Consider the following 21,702-nt stretch of genomic DNA (forward strand, 5'->3'; position numbering starts at 1 on the left):
CTAATAAAGACTTTATTAGAATTCCTCCAGAAAGGTATGGAAATGAGCTTGGCTACTAGCACTCATAAAGTAGAGGTGTCAGCCCTAGGGGCCTTATATAATTACTAGATGCTGGCCCGATTCTAACGCATCGGGTATTCTATAATATGTATGTCCACGTAGTATATTGCCCAGTCACGTAGTATATTGCCCAGCCACATAGTATATTGCCCACCACGTAGTATATTGCCCAGCCACGTAGTATATTGCCCAGCCACATAGTATATTGCCCAGCTTGCCCAGCTACGTAGTATATTGCCCAGCCACGTAGTATATTGCCCAGCTTGCCCAGTCACATAGTATATTGCCCAGCCACATAGTTCACGTAGTATATTGCCTAGCTTGCCCAGTCACGTAGTATACAGCACAGAGCCACGTAGTATACAGCACAGAGCCACGTAGTATACAGCACAGAGCCACGTAGTATACAGCACAGAGCCACGTAGTATACAGCACAGAGCCACATAGTATATTGGCCAGCCACGTAGCATACAGCACAGAGCCACGTAGTATATTGGCCAGCCACGTAGCATACAGCACAGAGCCACGTAGTATATTGGCCAGCCACGTAGCATACAGCACAGAGTCACGTAGTATATTGGCCAGCCACGTAGCATACAGCACAGAGTCACGTAGTATGCACCATATCCCTGTTTAAAAAAAAAAAAAAAAAAATGAATTAAAATAAAAAACAGTTACATACTCACCTCCTGGAGCCTCTGGATCGAAGCGGCCGGTTCCCGATGCTCGTCGCGCGCTCCGGTCTGAAGATTGCATTGCGGTCTCGCGAGATGATGACGTAGTGGTCATCATCTTGCGAGACCGCAATGCATGGAGCGGTCACCGGGGCGTCGCGAGGAGCGGGAAAGGCCGGTTCCTGATCTGGGGGGGCCACCGGAGGGTGAGTATGTAACTATTTTTTATTTTTTTTTATTATTATTTTTAACATTAGATATTTTTACTATTCATGCTGCATAGGCCGCATGAATAGTAAAAAGTTGGTCACACAGGGTTAATAGCGGCGGTAACCGAGTGCGTTACACCGCGGTCAACGCTGCCATTAACCCTGTGTGAGCGGTGACTGGAGGGGAGTATGCGGGCGCCGGGTACTGACTGCGGGGAGGAAGGAGCGGCCATTTTCTTACGGACTGTGGCCGTCGCTGATTGGTCGCGGCAGCCATGACAGGCAGCTGCCGAGACCAATCAGCGAATGAATATCCGTGACAGAAGGACAGACGGAAGTGACCCTTAGACAATTATATAGTAGATAATTTGGCAGCAGATAGGTGGATAGTTAGATACATCAAGCAATGTGACAGATCTAGACCGATACCTGCCCCTGATTGTGTGTCTGTGTAGATTCATCCTAGTTTGTAGTTTTTCATGGTTTCCCCAATATAGAGACCTCCAAGGCACCTTGTACATTGTGTCATGTACACCACATTAGAAGATGTACAAGAAAAGGAACCCGTGACCTTATAGTCCTGATTTGTGTTTGGTACGCGGACTGTATTTGTCGGTAATATGTGGGCACAAGTTTTGCATTTTTTATTGTTACATGGGAATGTGCCGGTCACTGATGGTGATGAGGACACTTCTGACAAGGAGATTCCTTACGTTACGGGGCTGTTTGTAGGAGAGAAGTGGTAGTTCTGGGAATATGTCTTTGTATTTGTGGTCTCTATGGAATATGGGTTGGAGATGAGCACTGATTTTCCTTGGGATGCTCATTTTGGGGTTGTATGTGACTACAAGAGGTGCCCTGTTGTTGTCCTCTCTAGATCTGTAATCCAGGAGACTGTTTCTTGGGATCCTTGTAGCCCTGTGGATCTGCTCATCTATTACCAGTTGATGTTCTCCTTGTTGTAGGAATGTGTTCCTCAGTGATCGCAGCTGTAGTTCCCTGTCTTTACTTTCTGAACAGATCCGAATGTACCTTAGAGCTTGACTGTAGATGATGGATTTTTTGTGTGTCTTGGATGAAAGCTGTTCCATCTAAGACAGGGGTGTCAAACTGCATTCCTCGAGGGCCGCAAACCGTGCATGTTTTCAAGATTTCCTTAGCATTGCACAAGGTGCTCGAATCATTAAATTATATCACCTGTGCAATACAAGGAAATCCGGAAAACATGACCTGTTTGCGGCCCTTGAGGAATGCAGTTTGACACCCCTGCTCTAAGATATCCCGGACGTCCTGTGGGTTTACGGTATATTCATGTTTGTATGGCGTTGTGCTTGATGTATATGGTCATGTCCAGAAAATGTATTTGGGACTTTGAAAAGTTGAGGGTGAGTTTGATGGTTGGGTGGTACTTGTTGAAGTTATTGTGGAAGGTGAGTAGATCATCTTTTCAGCCTGTCCAGATTATTAGCAGATCATCAATGTAGCGGAAGTATGCAAGAGGTCTAACACAGCAAGATGACAAAAATTCTTCCTCTAGTTTCCCCAGAGGGCACAATTAAAGGAGACACCAGGCATGCAGGGAATATTAATAAGGTTAGAGGGGTTTCTGAGTGTAGCAGTTGAGGGGTTTGACTTACTATAACAAGGGGGGCCGGGGTTGGGAGAGATGTCTCCTGCGACTAGGAGAAGGAGGATAGAAAGTGTGAGCAGATGGTGAAGTGATTTGTGAGAGCGTCTCTTGTTGGATGGTGGGACTGAATGGATCTGTGCTGTTGAGCAATGTGAACAGAGCATGAGTGCTATACATAGGAGAGGCAAGGACAGAGGGGCCGATATGGATGGAGTGTAAAGAGTTAATGCAAGGACAGTGGATGTGAGAGAATGCAGCAGCCAGGATATTGATTAGACAAATGCATATGGTGAAAACTTGATGCAATCCAAATGTACTAGGAATAGGTTTGTTTCAATGTCATACCTGTCTCATGCCCTGTGTAACTGCCATGTTTATTGGTGGCCCTAACATCAGCTCACAGAATCGGTGACATACAGGCGCTGTTGGTTAACCACCCGTCTACACAAGTCTCTGAAGATAGGCTGGGTCTGGTCTTAATATGGAGCCAGGAATTTGTTCCCCCTCTCCTTTTTTTTTTTTTTTTCTTTTTTTTTTTTTTAGCGACAGAGGAGCAAAGAATTCACACCCTAGATGTTGAAAGGGTCCTGGTAGAAAATCTGGCTATAACAAAACAATGGAGGAAGCGTGAATCCTAGTTAATTTCCTTTCAGGGGGATGGGAAGGGCCTAAAGGTGACGCCATTATCTTGGCCTACTCTTCTAGTAATGTGCCAGTTCCAGAGAACTGGAGGGCTCGTTCCACTAGGGCCGTGGTGACTTCCTGGGCTGGGAAGGTCTATCGACGGGATATGTAACGCAGCGACATGGTCTTCTCCTTCCAACTTATAAAAGCATTATCGACTTGATCTGTCCTCCTCCTCTGATCTGTCCTTTGGGAGAGCGGTGCTACAAGCGGTGATCCCTCACTAAGGTCTTTGATCTGTATAAATCTCTCAGGTGGTGCTGACATGGGAGAAGGCGAAACACTTAGTTACTTACCGGTAACTGGATTTCTCTATCGCTTCATTGGGGGACATGGGAAACCATGGTTTGCTGTGTCCCCCAATGAAGGCTCTGAGAAACAAATTTTATGCTGACAGCAGCCTTGTATTCCTCTCTTTTATCACTGGATGGTGTACATGTGGGTGTATAATTAAGAATGTTTGGTGATGGTTGTATATTCTGGAGGTCTCTCCTGCCCCGAAACCCAACTGATGCGGGGGAGAGGGGCGCCATCCTTTTATTCTGTAGGTTTCTTCTACTTAACCTCTCTCGTGGTGCTGTCATGGGGTATGGAAAATCCTGTTACCGGTAAGTAAGATTTTTTTTTTTTGTCATCTGAATGACGAGGTTTTCGCTCTAGCTCTATTGTGGGCAGATTTGTGTGTTTCATGTTATGTTTGACTTTTTTATATGTTTTTAAACTTGTGTATCAGATTGTACCAATAAAACCTTTAGGGTATGTTCTCACCGTGTGGAATCACCTCTCCCAATAGCACCACTCCCCGATCCACTCCCTGCATCATTCCCTTCCCTGCATTGCTCCCCGATCCACCGCCTGCATTGCTCCCCGATCCACCGCCTGCATTGCTCCCCGATCCACCGCCTGCATCGCTCCCCGATCCACCGCCTGCATCGCTCCCCGATCCACCGCCTGCATCGCTCCCCGATCCACCGCCTGCATCGCTCCCCGATCCACCGCCTGCATCGCTCCCCGATCCACCGCCTGCATCGCTCCCCGATCCACCGCCTGCATCGCTCCCCGATCCACCGCCTGCATCGCTCCCCGATCCACCGCCTGCATCGCTCCCCGATCCACCGCCTGCATCGCTCCCCGATCCACCGCCTGCATCGCTCCCCGATCCACCGCCTGCATCGCTCCCCGATCCACCGCCTGCATCGCTCCCCGATCCACCGCCTGCATCGCTCCCCGATCCACCGCCTGCATCGCTCCCCGATCCACCGCCTGCATCGCTCCCCGATCCACCGCCTCCCGATCCACTCCCTGCATCACTCCCTTCCCTGCATTGCTCCCCGATCCACCGCCTGCATCGCTCCCCGATCCACCGCCTCCCGATCCACTCCCTGCATCACTCCCTTCCCTGCATCGCTCCCCGATCCACCGCCTGCATCGCTCCCCGATCCACCGCCTGCATCGCTCCCCGATCCACCGCCTGCATCGCTCCCCGATCCACCGCCTCCCGATCCACTCCCTGCATCACTCCCTTCCCTGCATTGCTCCCCGATCCACCGCCTGCATTGCTCCCCGATCCACCGCCTGCATTGCTCCCCGATCCACCGCCTGCATCGCTCCCCGATCCACCGCCTGCATCGCTCCCCGATCCACCGCCTGCATCGCTCCCCGATCCACCGCCTGCATCGCTCCCCGATCCACCGCCTGCATCGCTCCCCGATCCACCGCCTGCATCGCTCCCCGATCCACCGCCTGCATCGCTCCCCGATCCACCGCCTCCCGATCCACTCCCTGCATCACACCGCTCCCCAGGCCCTCAAGACTCTTCCCATATGTACAATGATTACCTTCAATAAGTAAGACTGCTCGGCATTCATGTTGGGGGAAGGTCCCGGTCTGTGAGGTTGCGGAGGGTCTCTGATGATTGGAGGGTCTCTCTTTTTCAGGGCTCTGTATGAATGAAGCTTTTGAATTGGGCCGAGCTCCTGGGAGGGAACTCGCGCTGCTCCCCAGACAGACATATCTGAATGTGGAGGAGGACGAGGGGCACACAATGGAGAGGAAGAGGAACGTCATCTTGTGTCTCATCACCAACATTATGAAGGTGGAGAAGGAGCTTCACATCGACAACCTGGTGTTCCGGGTAAGATGTCCCCCTCCAGGGTTGAGATGGAGCGCCATGGGATGAGATATGGCCATACAATAAGGTTCAGCTTTATGGGATGAAGTGTGGCCATTAGTGATGAGCGAATATACTTGTTACTGGGGATTTCTCGAGCATACTCGGGTGTCCTCCAAGTATTTTTTAGTGCTCTGAGATTGTTTTCATCGCCAAAGCTGAATGATTTACAGCTACTAGCCAGGCTGAGTACATGTGGGGGTTGCCTGGTTGCTAGGGAATCCCCACATGTAATCAAGCTGTCTAGTAGCTGTAAATCATCCAGCTGCGGCGAATAAAACTAAATCTCCAAGCACTAAAAAATACTCGGAGGACACCCGAGCGTGCTCGAGAAATCCCCAGTAACAAGTATATTCACTCATCACTAGTGGCCATCCATCATTCGGAGACTCCCTTCAGCTGAGAATCGGCCCAGTCAATGTGACCCGCGTCAGTGCACCCCCTGCCCCCATCAGTGTGACCCCGTCAGTCCACAGTGTGACCCCGTCAGTATTGCCCCGTCAGTGCACAATGGGCCCCCATCAGTATTGCCCCGTCAGTGCACAATGGGCCCCCGTCAGTATTGCCCTGTCAGTGCACAATGGGCCCCCGTCAGTATTGCCCCGTCAGTGCACAATGGGCCCCCGTCAGTATTGCCCTGTCAGTGCACAATGGGCCCCCGTCAGTATTGCCCCGTCAGTGCACAATGGGCCCCCGTCAGTATTGCCCCGTCAGTGCACAATGGGCCCCCATCAGTATTGCCCCGTCAGTGCACAATGGGCCCCCGTCAGTATTGCCCCGTCAGTGCACAATGGGCCCCCGTCAGTATTGCCCCCGTCAGTGTGTGCATTGTCCTTCTCTCTCCAGGTCATTGAGTCGTGTCAGAAGTTGGATTTTGGGAAGAGTCTGAGGTTTATGAGTTTCCGCTGCAGCCATGCCGACGTCCTGTCCGCCATCATGTATCTCATCGGTCAGGGCTACGCCCGGCGAGGGGACGAGAGGCCGCACATTATCCAGTACCTGTCCCAGGAGCCGTCCACCCCACATAAAGCTCACATCACCTTCCCGACCGCTGACCGGAAGAAGCCAGAGGTGCCCACCAAGACCCCCAGGTGGGAGCAGTTGCCATTTTATACCTGAATTTGTCCTCCTCCGGTCTGGGGGTGTTGTATATGACTCCCAGCATCCTCCTGTTTTCCAGCTCCGGCAGTGAGGTGGAGCAGGCCGCTCTGGAGTCCATTCTTCTGCCCTTGGGCCGTACCCTCAGTCAAGATGAGGCCAGGGCTCTAATGTGTCGGATGGTGGAGCAGGTGTCAGAGACGCTGAGTGTGTCAGCGGACGCGGCCCAGCACCTGCTCATCCACAGCAAGTGGAGCATGGACCAGCTGCTGCAGCGCTTCACTGATGACCCCGAGGCTCTTCTCATTGCTTCTGGACTAGCGGTTCAGGAGCCGCACAAGCCTGAGAGCCCTCAACCCACGTGTCCGGTGTGTGTGAGTCCGCTCAGCCCTGTGGACAAGCCGCCATCACTGTGCTGCAAACACTACTGCTGCAAAGTGAGTATGACCCCCGAGAGCCAGGGGCTTGGGACCACCACAGACATCATATAGAGAATGCACGGTCGAGGGGACCAGGTCACATGATCAGTATACTCGCCAATCAGCCTGGACATTGGGGGGAGGGGACTAGGTCACATGATCAGTACACACACCAATCAGCTAGGACATTGGAGGAGGGGACCAGGTCACATGATCAGTGTACTCGTCAATCAGCCAGGACATTGGAGGAGGGGACCAGGTCACATGATCAGTACACACACCAATCAGCCAGGACATTGGGGGAGGGGACCAGGTCACATGATCAGTGTACTCGCCAATCAGCCAGGACATTGGAGGAGGGGACCAGGTTACATGATCAGTATACACACCAATCAGCCAGGACATTGGAGGAGGGGACCAGGTCACATGATCAGTGTACTCGTCAATCAGCCAGGACATTGGAGGAGGGGACCAGGTCACATGATCAGTACACACACCAATCAGCCTGGACATTGGGGGAGGGGACCAGGTCACATGATCAGTGTACTCGCCAATCAGCCTGGACATTGGAGGAGGGGACCAGGTCACATGATCAGTACACACACCAATCAGCCTGGACATTGGGGGAGGGGACCAGGTCACATGATCAGTGTACTCGCCAATCAGCCTGGACATTGGAGGAGGGGACCAGGTTACATGATCAGTATACACACCAATCAGCCAGGACATTGGAGGAGGGGACCAGGTCACATGATCAGTGTACTCGTCAATCAGCCAGGACATTGGAGGAGGGGACCAGGTCACATGATCAGTGTACTCGCCAATCAGCCTGGACATTGGGGGAGGGGACCAGGTCACATGATCAGTGTACTCGCCAATCAGCCTGGACATTGGAGGAGGGGACCAGGTCACATGATCAGTATATGCGCCAATCAGCCAGGACATTGGAGGAGGGGACCAGGTCACATGATCAGTGTACACACCAATCAGCCAGGACATTGGGGGAGGGGACCAGGTCACATGATCAGTTTACACACCAAGCAGCCAGGACATTGGAGGAGGGGACCAGGTCACATGATCAGTGTACTCGTCAATCAGCCAGGACATTGGAGGAGGGGACCAGGTCACATGATCAGTACACACACCAATCAGCCTGGACATTGGGGGAGGGGACCAGGTCACATGATCAGTGTACTCGCCAATCAGCCTGGACATTGGAGGAGGGGACCAGGTCACATGATCAGTACACACACCAATCAGCCTGGACATTGGGGGAGGGGACCAGGTCACATGATCAGTGTACTCGCCAATCAGCCTGGACATTGGAGGAGGGGACCAGGTTACATGATCAGTATACACACCAATCAGCCAGGACATTGGAGGAGGGGACCAGGTCACATGATCAGTGTACTCGTCAATCAGCCAGGACATTGGAGGAGGGGACCAGGTCACATGATCAGTGTACTCGCCAATCAGCCTGGACATTGGGGGAGGGGACCAGGTCACATGATCAGTGTACTCGCCAATCAGCCTGGACATTGGAGGAGGGGACCAGGTCACATGATCAGTATATGCGCCAATCAGCCAGGACATTGGAGGAGGGGACCAGGTCACATGATCAGTGTACACACCAAGCAGCCAGGACATTGGGGGAGGGGACCAGGTCACATGATCAGTTTACACACCAAGCAGCCAGGACATTGGAGGAGGGGACCAGGTCACATGATCAGTTTACACACCAATCAGCCTGGACATTGGAGGAGGGGACCAGGTCACATGATCAGTGTCAATCAGGGAGTGCACCGCCAAGAGGCGCTCTGCTGCTCTTCAGAGAAATATCCCACGACGATGGGGAGCACTGTAGCGCGGCCCTGCCTTATGATCCAGCAAGTTCTATCTTGGCTGTGAATCCTTGCATCTTCACCCCCGATCCCTCAGAAACCACAGTGCAGCCGCCAGTGAGATCCGATGATCACCGCAAAGATATAATCTGTTGTCACCATTTCTGCAGAATTGCTGGAACGAATATCTCAGCACCTGCATCGAGCAGAACCTGGTCCTGACCTGCACCTGCCCCACCGCCGACTGCCGAGCCCAGCCGACCTCTGCCTTCTTCCGGACGATCATCACCTCCCAGGACGTGATAGAGAAGGTAGAGCCAGCGCTGCCCAAATGACGAGCCCACCTTATGTGTGTGTGCCCCCCACATCCTCCTCCGGGGGCTTCTCTGTCCTTCTCTACATCCATAGACATTAATATGGAGAAGGTATGTGCCCCCCACATCCTCCTCCGGGGGCTTCTCTGTCCTCATCTACATCCATAGACATTAATATGGAGAAAGTATGTGCCCCCCACATCCTCCTCCGGGGGCTTCACTGTCCTCATCTACATCCATAGACATTAATATGGAGACAGTATGTGCCCCCCACATCCTCCTCCGGGGGCTTCACTGTCCTCATCTACATCCATAGACATTAATATGGAGACAGTATGTGCCCCCCACATCCTCCTCCGGGGGCTTCACTGTCCTCATCTACATCCATAGACATTAATATGGAGAAAGTATGTGCCCCCCACATCCTCCTCCGGGGGCTTCACTGTCCTCCTCTACATCCATAGACATTAATATGGAGAAAGTATGTGCCCCCCACATCCTCCTCCGGGGGCTTCTCTGTCCTCATCTACATCCATAGACATTAATATGGAGAAAGTATGTGCCCCCCACATCCTCCTCCGGGGGCTTCACTGTCCTCATCTACATCCATAGACATTAATATGGAGAAAGTATGTGCCCCCCACATCCACCTCCGGGGGCTTCACTGTCCTCATCTACATCCATAGACATTAATATGGAGAAAGTATGTGCCCCCCACATCCTCCTCCGGGGGTTTCTCTGTCCTCATCTACATCCATAGACATTAATATGGAGACAGTATGTGCCCCCCACATCCTCCTCCGGGGGCTTCACTGTCCTCATCTACATCCATAGACATTAATATGGAGAAAGTATGTGCCCCCCACATCCTCCTCCGGGGGCTTCACTGTCCTCATCTACATCCATAGACATTAATATGGAGAAAGTATGTGCCCCCCACATCCACCTCCGGGGGCTTCTCTGTCCTCATCTACATCCATAGACATTAATATGGAGACAGTATGTGCCCCCCACATCCACCTCCGGGGGCTTCTCTGTCCTCATCTACATCCATAGACATTAATATGGAGACAGTATGTGCCCCCCACATCCTCCTCCGGGGGCTTCACTGTCCTCATCTACATCCATAGACATTAATATGGAGAAAGTATGTGCCCCCCACATCCTCCTCCGGGGGCTTCTCTGTCCTCATCTACATCCATAGACATTAATATGGAGACAGTATGTGCCCCCCACATCCTCCTCCGGGGGCTTCTCTGTCCTCATCTACATCCATAGACATTAATATGGAGACAGTATGTGCCCCCCACATCCACCTCCGGGGGCTTCACTGTCCTCATCTACATCCATAGACATTAATATGGAGACAGTATGTGCCCCCCACATCCTCCTCCGGGGGCTTCACTGTCCTCATCTACATCCATAGACATTAATATGGAGAAAGTATGTGCCCCCCACATCCTCCTCCGGGGGCTTCACTGTCCTCATCTACATCCATAGACATTAATATGGAGAAAGTATGTGCCCCCCACATCCTCCTCCGGGGGCTTCACTGTCCTCATCTACATCCATAGACATTAATATGGAGAAAGTATGTGCCCCCCACATCCACCTCCGGGGGCTTCACTGTCCTCATCTACATCCATAGACATTAATATGGAGAACGTATGTGCCCCCCACATCCTCCTCCGGGGGCTTCACTGTCCTCATCTACATCCATAGACATTAATATGGAGACAGTATGTGCCCCCCACATCCACCTCCGGGGGCTTCACTGTCCTCATCTACATCCATAGACATTAATATGGAGAACGTATGTGCCCCCCACATCCTCCTCCGGGGGCTTCACTGTCCTCATCTACATCCATAGACATTAAAATGGAGAAAGTATGTGCCCCCCACATCCTCCTCCGGGGGCTTCACTGTCCTCATCTACATCCATAGACATTAATATGGAGAAAGTATGTGCCCCCCACATCCTCCTCCGGGGGCTTCACTGTCCTCATCTACATCCATAGACATTAATATGGAGACAGTATGTGCCCCCCACATCCACCTCCGGGGGCTTCACTGTCCTCATCTACATCCATAGACATTAATATGGAGACAGTATGTGCCCCCCACATCCACCTCCGGGGGCTTCTCTGTCCTCATCTACATCCATAGACATTAATATGGAGAAAGTATGTGCCCCCCACATCCTCCTCCCGGGGCTTTTCTGTCCTCATCTACATCCATAGACATTAATATGGAGAAAGTATGTGCCCCCCACATCCTCCTCCGGGGGCTTCACTGTCCTCATCTACATCCATAGACATTAATATGGAGACAGTATGTGCCCCCCACATCCTCCTCCGGGGGCTTCTCTGTCCTCATCTACATCCATAGACATTAATATGGAGAAAGTATGTGCCCCCACATCCTCCTCCGGGGGCTTCTCTGTCCTCATCTACATCCATAGACATTAATATGGAGAAAGTATGTGCCCCCACATCCTCCTCCGGGGGCTTCACTGTCCTCATCTACATCCATAGACATTAATATGGAGAAAGTATGTGACCCCCACATCCACCTCCGGGGGCTTCTCTGTCCTCATCTACATCCATAGACATTAATATGGAGACAGTATGTGCCCCCCACATCCACCTCCGGGGGCTTCACTGTCCTCATCTACATCCATAGACATTAATATGGAGAAAGTATGTGCCCCCCACATCCACCTCCGGGGGCTTCTCTGTCCCCATCTACATCCATAGACATTAATATGGAGAAAGTATGTGCCCCCCACATCCTCCTCCGGGGGCTTCACTGTCCTCATCTACATCCATAGACATTAATATGGAGACAGTATGTGCCCCCCACATCCACCTCCGGGGGCTTCACTGTCCTCATCTACATCCATAGACATTAATATGGAGAAAGTATGTGCCCCCCACATCCACCTCCGGGGGCTTCTCTGTCCCCATCTACATCCATAGACATTAATATGGAGAAAGTATGTGCCCCCCACATCCTCCTCCGGGGGCTTCACTGTCCTCCATCTACATCCATAGACATTAATATGGAGAAAGTATGTGCCCCCCACATCCTCCTCCGGGGGCTTCACTGTCCTCATCTACATCCATAGACATTAATATGGAGAAAGTATGTGCCCCCCACATCCTCCTCCGGGGGCTTCACTGTCCTCATCTACATCCATAGACATTAATATGGAGAAAGTATGTGCCCCCCACATCCTCCTCCGGGGGCTTCTCTGTCCCCATCTACACCCATAGACATTAATATGGAGACAGTATGTGCCCCCCACATCCTCCTCCGGGGGCTTCTCTGTCCCCATCTACATCCATAGACATTAATATGGAGAAAGTATGTGCCCCCCACATCCACCTCCGGGGGCTTCACTGTCCTCATCTACATCCATAGACATTAATATGGAGACAGTATGTGCCCCCCACATCCTCCTCCGGGGGCTTCACTGTCCTCATCTACATCCATAGACATTAATATGGAGAAAGTATGTGCCCCCCACATCCTCCGGGGGCTTCTCTGTCCTCATCTATATCCATAGACATTAATATGGAGACAGTATGTGCCCCCCCACATCCACCTCCGGGGGCTTCTCAATCCTCATCTACATCCATAGACATTAATATGGAGACAGTATGTGCCCCCCCACATCCACCTCCGGGGGCTTCTCTGTCCTCATCTACATCCATAGACATTAATATGGAGAAAGTATGTGCCCCTCACATCCTCCTCCGGGGGCTTCACTGTCCTCATCTACATCCATAGACATTAATATGGAGACAGTATGTGACCCCCACATCCTCCTCCGGGGGCTTCTCTGTCCTCATCTACATCCGTAGACATTAATATGGAGAAAGTATGTGCCCCCCACATCCTCCTCCGGGGGCTTCTCTGCCCTCATCTACATCCATAGACATTAATATGGAGACAGTATGTGCCCCCCACATCCACCTCCGGGGGCTTCTCTGTCCTCATCTACATCCGTAGACATTAATATGGAGAAAGTATGTGCCCCCCACATCCTCCTCCGGGGGCTTCTCTGCCCTCATCTACATCCATAGACATTAATATGGAGAAAGTATGTGCCCCCCACATCCTCCTCCGGGGGCTTCTCTGTCCTCATCTACATCCATAGACATTAATATGGAGAAAGTATGTGCCCCCCACATCCTCCTCCGGGGGCTTCACTGTCCTCATCTACATCCATAGACATTAATATGGAGAAAGTATGTGCCCCCCACATCCTCCTCCGGGGGCTTCTCTGTCCTCATCTACATCCATAGACATTAATATGGAGAAAGTATGTGCCCCCCACATCCTCCTCCGGGGGCTTCACTGTCCTCATCTACATCCATAGACATTAATATGGAGAAAGTATGTGCCCCCCACATCCTCCTCCGGGGGCTTCTCTGTCCTCATCTACAACCATAGACATTAATATGGAGACAGTATGTGCCCCCCACATCCTCCTCCGGGGGCTTCACTGTCCTCATCTACATCCATAGACATTAATATGGAGAAAGTATGTGCCCCCCACATCCACCTCCGGGGGCTTCTCAGTCCTCATCTACATCCATAGACATTAATATGGAGACAGTATGTGCCCCCCACATCCTCCTCCGGGGGCTTCACTGTCCTCATCTACATCCATAGACATTAATATGGAGAAAGTATGTGCCCCCCACATCCACCTCCGGGGGCTTCTCTGTCCTCATCTACATCTATAGACATTAATATGGAGACAGTATGTGCCCCCCACATCCTCCTCCGGGGGCTTCACTGTCCTCATCTACATCCATAGACATTAATATGGAGACAGTATGTGCCCCCCACATCCACCTCCGGGGGCTTCACTGTCCTCATCTACATCCATAGACATTAATATGGAGACAGTATGTGCCCCCACATCCACCTCCGGGGGCTTCACTGTCCTCATCTACATCCATTGACATTAATATGGAGAAAGTATGTGCCCCCCACATCCTCCTCCGGGGGCTTCACTGTCCTCATCTACATCCATTGACATTAATATGGAGAAAGTATGTGCCCCCCACATCCTCCTCCGGGGGCTTCACTGTCCTCATCTACATCCATAGACATTAATATGGAGAAAGTATGTGCCCCCCCCCCACATCCACCTCCGGGGGCTTCTCTGTCCTCATCTACATCCATAGACATTAATATGGAGAAAGTATGTGCCCACCACATCCACCTCCGGGGGCTTCTCTGTCCTCATCTACATCCATAGACATTAATATGGAGACAGTATGTGCCCCCCACATCCTCCTCCGGGGGCTTCTCTGTCCTCATCTACATCCATAGACATTAATATGGAGACAGTATGTGCCCCCCACATCCACCTCCGGGGGCTTCTCTGTCCTCATCTACATCCATAGACATTAATATGGAGAAAGTATGTGCCCCCCACATCCTCCTCCGGGGGCTTCACTGTCCTCATCTACATCCATAGACATTAATATGGAGAAAGTATGTGCCCCCCACATCCTCCTCCGGGGGCTTCTCTGTCCTCATCTACATCCATAGACATTAATATGGAGAAAGTATGTGCCCCCCACATCCTCCTCCGGGGGCTTCTCTGTCCTCATCTACATCCATAGACATTAATATGGAGAAAAGTATGTGCCCCCCACATCCTCCTCCGGGGGCTTCACTGTCCTCATCTACATCTATAGACATTAATATGGAGACAGTATGTGCCCCCCACATCCACCTCCGGGGGCTTCTCTGTCCTCATCTACATCCATAGACATTAATATGGAGAAAAGTATGTGCCCCCCACATCCTCCTCCGGGGGCTTCACTGTCCTCATCTACATCTATAGACATTAATATGGAGACAGTATGTGCCCCCCACATCCTCCTCCGGGGGCTTCACTGTCCTCATCTACATCCATAGACATTAATATGGAGAAGGTATGTGCCCCCCACATCCTCCTCCGGGGGCTTCACTGTCCTCATCTACATCTATAGACATTAATATGGAGAAAGTATGTGCCCCCCACATCCTCCTCCGGGGGCTTCACTGTCCTCATCTACATCCATAGACATTAATATGGAGAAAAGTATGTGCCCCCCACATCCTCCTCCGGGGGCTTCTCTGCCCTCATCTACATCCATAGACATTAATATGGAGAAAAGTATGTGCCCCCCACATCCTCCTCCGGGGGCTTCACTGTCCTCATCTACATCTATAGACATTAATATGGAGAAAGTATGTGCCCCCCACATCCTCCTCCGGGGGCTTCTCTGTCCTCATCTACATCTATAGACATTAATATGGAGAAAGTATGTGCCCCCCACATCCACCTCCGGGGGCTTCTCAGTCCTCATCTACATCCATAGACATTAATATGGAGAAAGTATGTGCCCCCCACATCCTCCTCCGGGGGCTTCTCTGTCCTCATCTACATCTATAGACATTAATATGGAGACAGTATGTGCCCCCCACATCCTCCTCCGGGGGCTTCACTGTCCTCATCTACATCCATAGACATTAATATGGAGACAGTATGTGCCCCCCACATCCTCCTCCGGGGGCTTCACTGTCCTCATCTACATCCATTGACATTAATATGGAGAAAGTATGTGCCCCCCACATCCTCCTCCGGGGGCTTCACTGTCCTCATCTACATCCATAGACATTAATATGGAGAAAGTATGTGCCCCCCACATCCTCCTCCGGGGGCTTCTCTGTCCTCATCTACATCTATAGACATTAATATGGAGACAGTATGTGCCCCCCACATCCTCCTCCGGGGGCTTCTCTGTCCTCCTCTACATCCATAGACATTAATATGGAGAAAGTATGTGCCCCCCCCCCACATCCACCTCCGGGGGCTTCTCTGTCCTCATCTACATCCATAGACATTAATATGGAGAAAGTATGTGCCCCCCACATCCTCCTCCGGGGGCTTCACTGTCCTCATCTACATCCATAGACATTAATATGGAGAAAGTATGTGCCCCCCACATCCTCCTCCGGGGGCTTCTCTGTCCTCATCTACATCTATAGACATTAATATGGAGACAGTATGTGCCCCCCACATCCTCCTCCGGGGGCTTCTCTGTCCTCATCTACATCTATAGACATTAATATGGAGACAGTATGTGCCCCCCACATCCACCTCCGGGGGCTTCACTGTCCTCATCTACATCCATAGACATTAATATGGAGAAAGTATGTGCCCCCCACATCCTCCTCCGGGGGCTTCACTGTCCTCATCTACATCCATAGACATTAATATGGAGAAAGTATGTGCCCCCCACATCCACCTCCGGGGGCTTCTCTGTCCTCATCTACATCCATAGACATTAATATGGAGAAAAGTATGTGCCCCCCACATCCTCCTCCGGGGGCTTCACTGTCCTCATCTACATCCATAGACATTAATATGGAGAAAGTATGTGCCCCCCACATCCTCCTCCGGGGGCTTCTCTGTCTTCATCTACATCCATAGACATTAATATGGAGACAGTATGTGCCCCCCACATCCACCTCCGGGGGCTTCTCTGTCCTCATCTACATCCATAGACATTAATATGGAGAAAGTATGTGCCCCCCACACCCTCCTCCGGGGGCTTCTCTGTCCTCATCTACATCCATAGACATTAATATGGAGACAGTATGTGCCCCCCACATCCTCCTCCGGGGGCTTCACTGTCCTCATCTACATCCATAGACATTAATATGGAGAAAGTATGTGCCCCCCACATCCACCTCCGGGGGCTTCACTGTCCTCATCTACATCCATAGACATTAATATGGAGACAGTATGTGCCCCCCACATCCTCCTCCGGGGGCTTCACTGTCCTCATCTACATCTATAGACATTAATATGGAGACAGTATGTGCCCCCCACATCCACCTCCGGGGGCTTCTCTGTCCTCATCTACATCCATAGACATTAATATGGAGAAAGTATGTGCCCCCCACATCCTCCTCCGGGGGCTTCACTGTCCTCATCTACATCCATAGACATTAATATGGAGACAGTATGTGCCCCCCACATCCTCCTCCGGGGGCTTCACTGTCCTCATCTACATCCATAGACATTAATATGGAGAAAGTATGTGCCCCCCACATCCTCCTCCGGGGGCTTCACCGTCCTCATCTACATCCATAGACATTAATATGGAGAAAGTATGTGCCCCCCACATCCTCCTCCGGGGGCTTCTCTGTCCTCATCTACATCCATAGACATTAATATGGAGAAAGTATGTGCCCCCCACATCCTCCTCCGGGGGCTTCTCTGTCCTCATCTACATCTATAGACATTAATATGGAGACAGTATGTGCCCCCCACATCCTCCTCCGGGGGCTTCACTGTCCTCATCTACATCCATAGACATTAATATGGAGAAAGTATGTGCCCCCCACATCCTCCTCCGGGGGCTTCACTGTCCTCATCTACATCCATAGACATTAATATGGAGACAGTATGTGCCCCCCACATCCTCCTCCGGGGGCTTCACTGTCCTCATCTACATCCATAGACATTAATATGGAGAAAGTATGTGCCCCCCACATCCTCCTCCGGGGGCTTCACTGTCCTCATCTACATCCATAGACATTAATATGGAGAAAGTATGTGCCCCCCACATCCTCCTCCGGGGGCTTCTCTGTCCTCATCTACATCCATAGACATTAATATGGAGAAAGTATGTGCCCCCCACATCCTCCTCCGGGGGCTTCACTGTCCTCATCTACATCCATAGACATTAATATGGAGACAGTATGTGCCCCCCACATCCTCCTCCGGGGGCTTCTCTGTCCTCATCTACATCCATAGACATTAATATGGAGAAAGTATGTGCCCCCCACATCCACCTCCGGGGGCTTCTCTGTCCTCATCTACATCCATAGACATTAATATGGAGACAGTATGTGCCCCCCACATCCTCCTCCGGGGGCTTCTCTGTCCTCATCTACATCCATAGACATTAATATGGAGACAGTATGTGCCCCCCACATCCTCCTCCGGGGGCTTCACTGTCCTCATCTACATCCATAGACATTAATATGGAGAAAGTATGTGCCCCCCACATCCTCCTCCGGGGGCTTCACTGTCCTCATCTACATCCATAGACATTAATATGGAGAAAGTATGTGCCCCCCACATCCACCTCCGGGGGCTTCCCTGTCCTCATCTACATCCATAGACATTAATATGGAGAAAGTATGTGCCCCCCACATCCACCTCCGGGGGCTTCTCTGTCCTCATCTACATCCATAGACATTAATATGGAGACAGTATGTGCCCCCCACATCCTCCTCCGGGGGCTTCACTGTCCTCATCTACATCCATAGACATTAATATGGAGAAAGTATGTGCCCCCCACATCCACCTCCGGGGGCTTCTCTGTCCTCATCTACATCCATAGACATTAATATGGAGAAAGTATGTGCCCCCCACATCCACCTCCGGGGGCTTCTCTGTCCTCATCTACATCCATAGACATTAATATGGAGAAAGTATGTGCCCCCCACATCCTCCTCCGGGGGCTTCACTGTCCTCTACATCCATAGACATTAATATGGAGAAAGTATGTGCCCCCCACATCCACCTCCGGGGGCTTCTCTGTCCTCATCTACATCCATAGACATTAATATGGAGAAAGTATGTGCCCCCTACATCCTCCTCCGGGGGCTTCTCTGTCCTCATCTACATCTATAGACATTAATATGGAGAAAGTATGTGCCCCCCACATCCTCCTCCGGGGGCTTCTCTGTCCTCATCTACATCCATAGACATTAATATGGAGAAAGTATGTGCCCCCTACATCCTCCTCCGGGGGCTTCTCTGTCCTCATCTACATCTATAGACATTAATATGGAGAAAGTATGTGCCCCCCACATCCACCTCCGGGGGCTTCTCTGTCCTCTACATCCATAGACATTAATATGGAGAAAGTATGTGCCCCCCACATCCTCCTCCGGGGGCTTCACTGTCCTCATCTACATCCATAGACATTAATATGGAGAAAGTATGTGCCCCCCACATCCTCCTCCGGGGGCTTCTCTGTCCTCATCTACATCCATAGACATTAATATGGAGAAAGTATGTGCCCCCTACATCCTCCTCCGGGGGCTTCTCTGTCCTCATCTACATCTATAGACATTAATATGGAGAAAGTATGTGCCCCCCACATCCACCTCCGGGGGCTTCTCTGACCTCATCTACATCCACAGACATTAATATGGAGAAAGTATGTGCCCCCCACATCCTCCTCCGGGGGCTTCACTGTCCTCATCTACATCCATAGACATTAATATGGAGAAAGTATGTGCCCCCCACATCCTCCTCCGGGGGCTTCTCTGTCCTCATCTACATCCATAGACATTAATATGGAGAAAGTATGTGCCCCCCACAACCTCCTCCGGGGGCTTCTCTGTCCTCATCTACATCCATAGACATTAATATGGAGACAGTATGTGCCCCCCACATCCTCCTCCGGGGGCTTCTCTGTCCTCATCTACATCCATAGACATTAATATGGAGAAAGTATGTGCCCCCCACATCCACCTCCGGGGGCTTCACTGTCCTCATCTACATCCATAGACATTAATATGGAGACAGTATGTGCCCCCCACATCCTCCACCGGGGGGCTTCACTGTCCTCATCTACATCTATAGACATTAATATGGAGAAAGTATGTGCCCCCCACATCCTCCTCCGGGGGCTTCTCTGTCCTCATCTACATCCATAGACATTAATATGGAGAAAGTATGTGCCCCCCACATCCACCTCCGGGGGCTTCACTGTCCTCATCTACATCCATAGACATTAATATGGAGAAAGTATGTGCCCCCCACATCCTCCTCCGGGGGCTTCACTGTCCTCATCTACATCCATAGACATTAATATGGAGACAGTATGTGCCCCCCACATCCACCTCCGGGGGCTTCTCTGTCCTCCTCTACATCCATAGACATTAATATGGAGAAAGTATGTGCCCCCCACATCCTCCTCCGGGGGCTTCACTGTCCTCATCTACATCCATAGACATTAATATGGAGACAGTATGTGCCCCCCACATCCTCCTCCGGGGGCTTCACTGTCCTCATCTACATCCATAGACATTAATATGGAGACAGTATGTGCCCCCCACATCCTCCTCCGGGGGCTTCTCTGTCCTCATCTACATCCATAGACATTAATATGGAGACAGTATGTGCCCCCCACATCCTCCTCCGGGGGCTTCACTGTCCTCATCTACATCCATAGACATTAATATGGAGACAGTATGTGCCCCCCACATCCTCCTCCGGGGGCTTCTCTGTCCTCATCTACATCCATAGACATTAATATGGAGACAGTATGTGCCCCCCACATCCTCCTCTGGGGGCTTCACTGTCCTCATCTACATCCATAGACATTAATATGGAGAAAGTATGTGCCCCCCACATCCACCTCCGGGGGCTTCACTGTCCTCATCTACATCCATAGACATTAATATGGAGACAGTATGTGCCCCCCACATCCACCTCCGGGGGCTTCACTGTCCTCATCTACATCCATAGACATTAATATGGAGAAAGTATGTGCCCCCCACATCCACCTCCGGGGGCTTCACTGTCCTCATCTACATCCATAGACATTAATATGGAGACAGTATGTGCCCCCCACATCCTCCTCCGGGGGCTTCTCTGTCCTCATCTACATCCATAGACATTAATATGGAGACAGTATGTGCCCCCCACATCCTCCTCCGGGGGCTTCACTGTCCTCATCTACATCCATAGACATTAATATGGAGAAAGTATGTGCCCCCCACATCCTCCTCCGGGGGCTTCACTGTCCTCATCTACATCCATAGACATTAATATGGAGACAGTATGTGCCCCCCACATCCTCCTCCGGGGGCTTCTCTGTCCTCATCTACATCCATAGACATTAATATGGAGAAAAGTTTGTTGCCCCCCACAACCACCTTTGGGGGCTTCTCCATAGACATTAATAAGTATAGAACCATTTTGCATTTTTTTGGTGGTATACATGAAGATGATTTCCGTTTTTGAGGGGTCCAATGTTAGGTTTATGGTGGGATGATGATTGTGGAATTTGTCATGTAATTTTAGAAGATCTTGTTCAAGCTCAGTCCAGATTAGTAAGATGTGATTGATGCATTGGAAATAGATCAAGCGTTTGATGGAGCAGGAAGCTGGACAGTCATGTTTCAGTTTGGCCATGAAGAGGTTGGTATACTGAGGTGGCATTTTGCTGCCCTTAGCAGTTGCCGTGTGTTGTAGATATAGCTCTTCGCCAAAAGAGAAAAAGTTGTGTGAGGATAAATCTGGTGAGTCTTAGCACAGGCTCAGAAGGGAACTTCTTAGCTTCATGGATCATTTGGCAGGAGGATAGTCCATCTTGTAAGATGTTTGGATATAGGGATTTCACGCCCATGGTGGCCACGCTGGCTTTCTTAGGCAGAGGACCTATTGTAGACTGCTTTTTTAAAGGTCCGTGGTCTCCTGTAAATAGCTGGCTGTGTTCCTTACCTGAGATTTAAGGACATTTTCTACCCATCCCGAGACCTTTTCAGTGAGTGTTCCCA

General features: G+C 51.0%; 1 protein-coding gene across 2 annotated transcripts in view; it reads left to right on the forward strand.

Annotated features, from left to right (window-relative positions):
- The window catches only part of CUL9 (cullin 9), a 159,412-nt gene that overhangs the window by 104,443 nt on the left and 33,267 nt on the right, over positions 1–21,702 (forward strand). For both annotated transcript variants that reach the window (XM_069768218.1, XM_069768217.1), the window contains exons 29-32: positions 5,195–5,391; positions 6,274–6,518; positions 6,608–6,962; positions 8,956–9,096. In XM_069768218.1, coding sequence (XP_069624319.1) covers positions 5,195–5,391; positions 6,274–6,518; positions 6,608–6,962; positions 8,956–9,096 — 938 coding nt within the window. The remainder of the gene's footprint in view (positions 1–5,194; positions 5,392–6,273; positions 6,519–6,607; positions 6,963–8,955; positions 9,097–21,702) is intronic.

Source organism: Ranitomeya imitator, chromosome 5, assembly GCF_032444005.1.
Source record: "Ranitomeya imitator isolate aRanImi1 chromosome 5, aRanImi1.pri, whole genome shotgun sequence".
In the NCBI taxonomy this organism is placed as follows: Eukaryota; Metazoa; Chordata; class Amphibia; order Anura; family Dendrobatidae; genus Ranitomeya; species Ranitomeya imitator.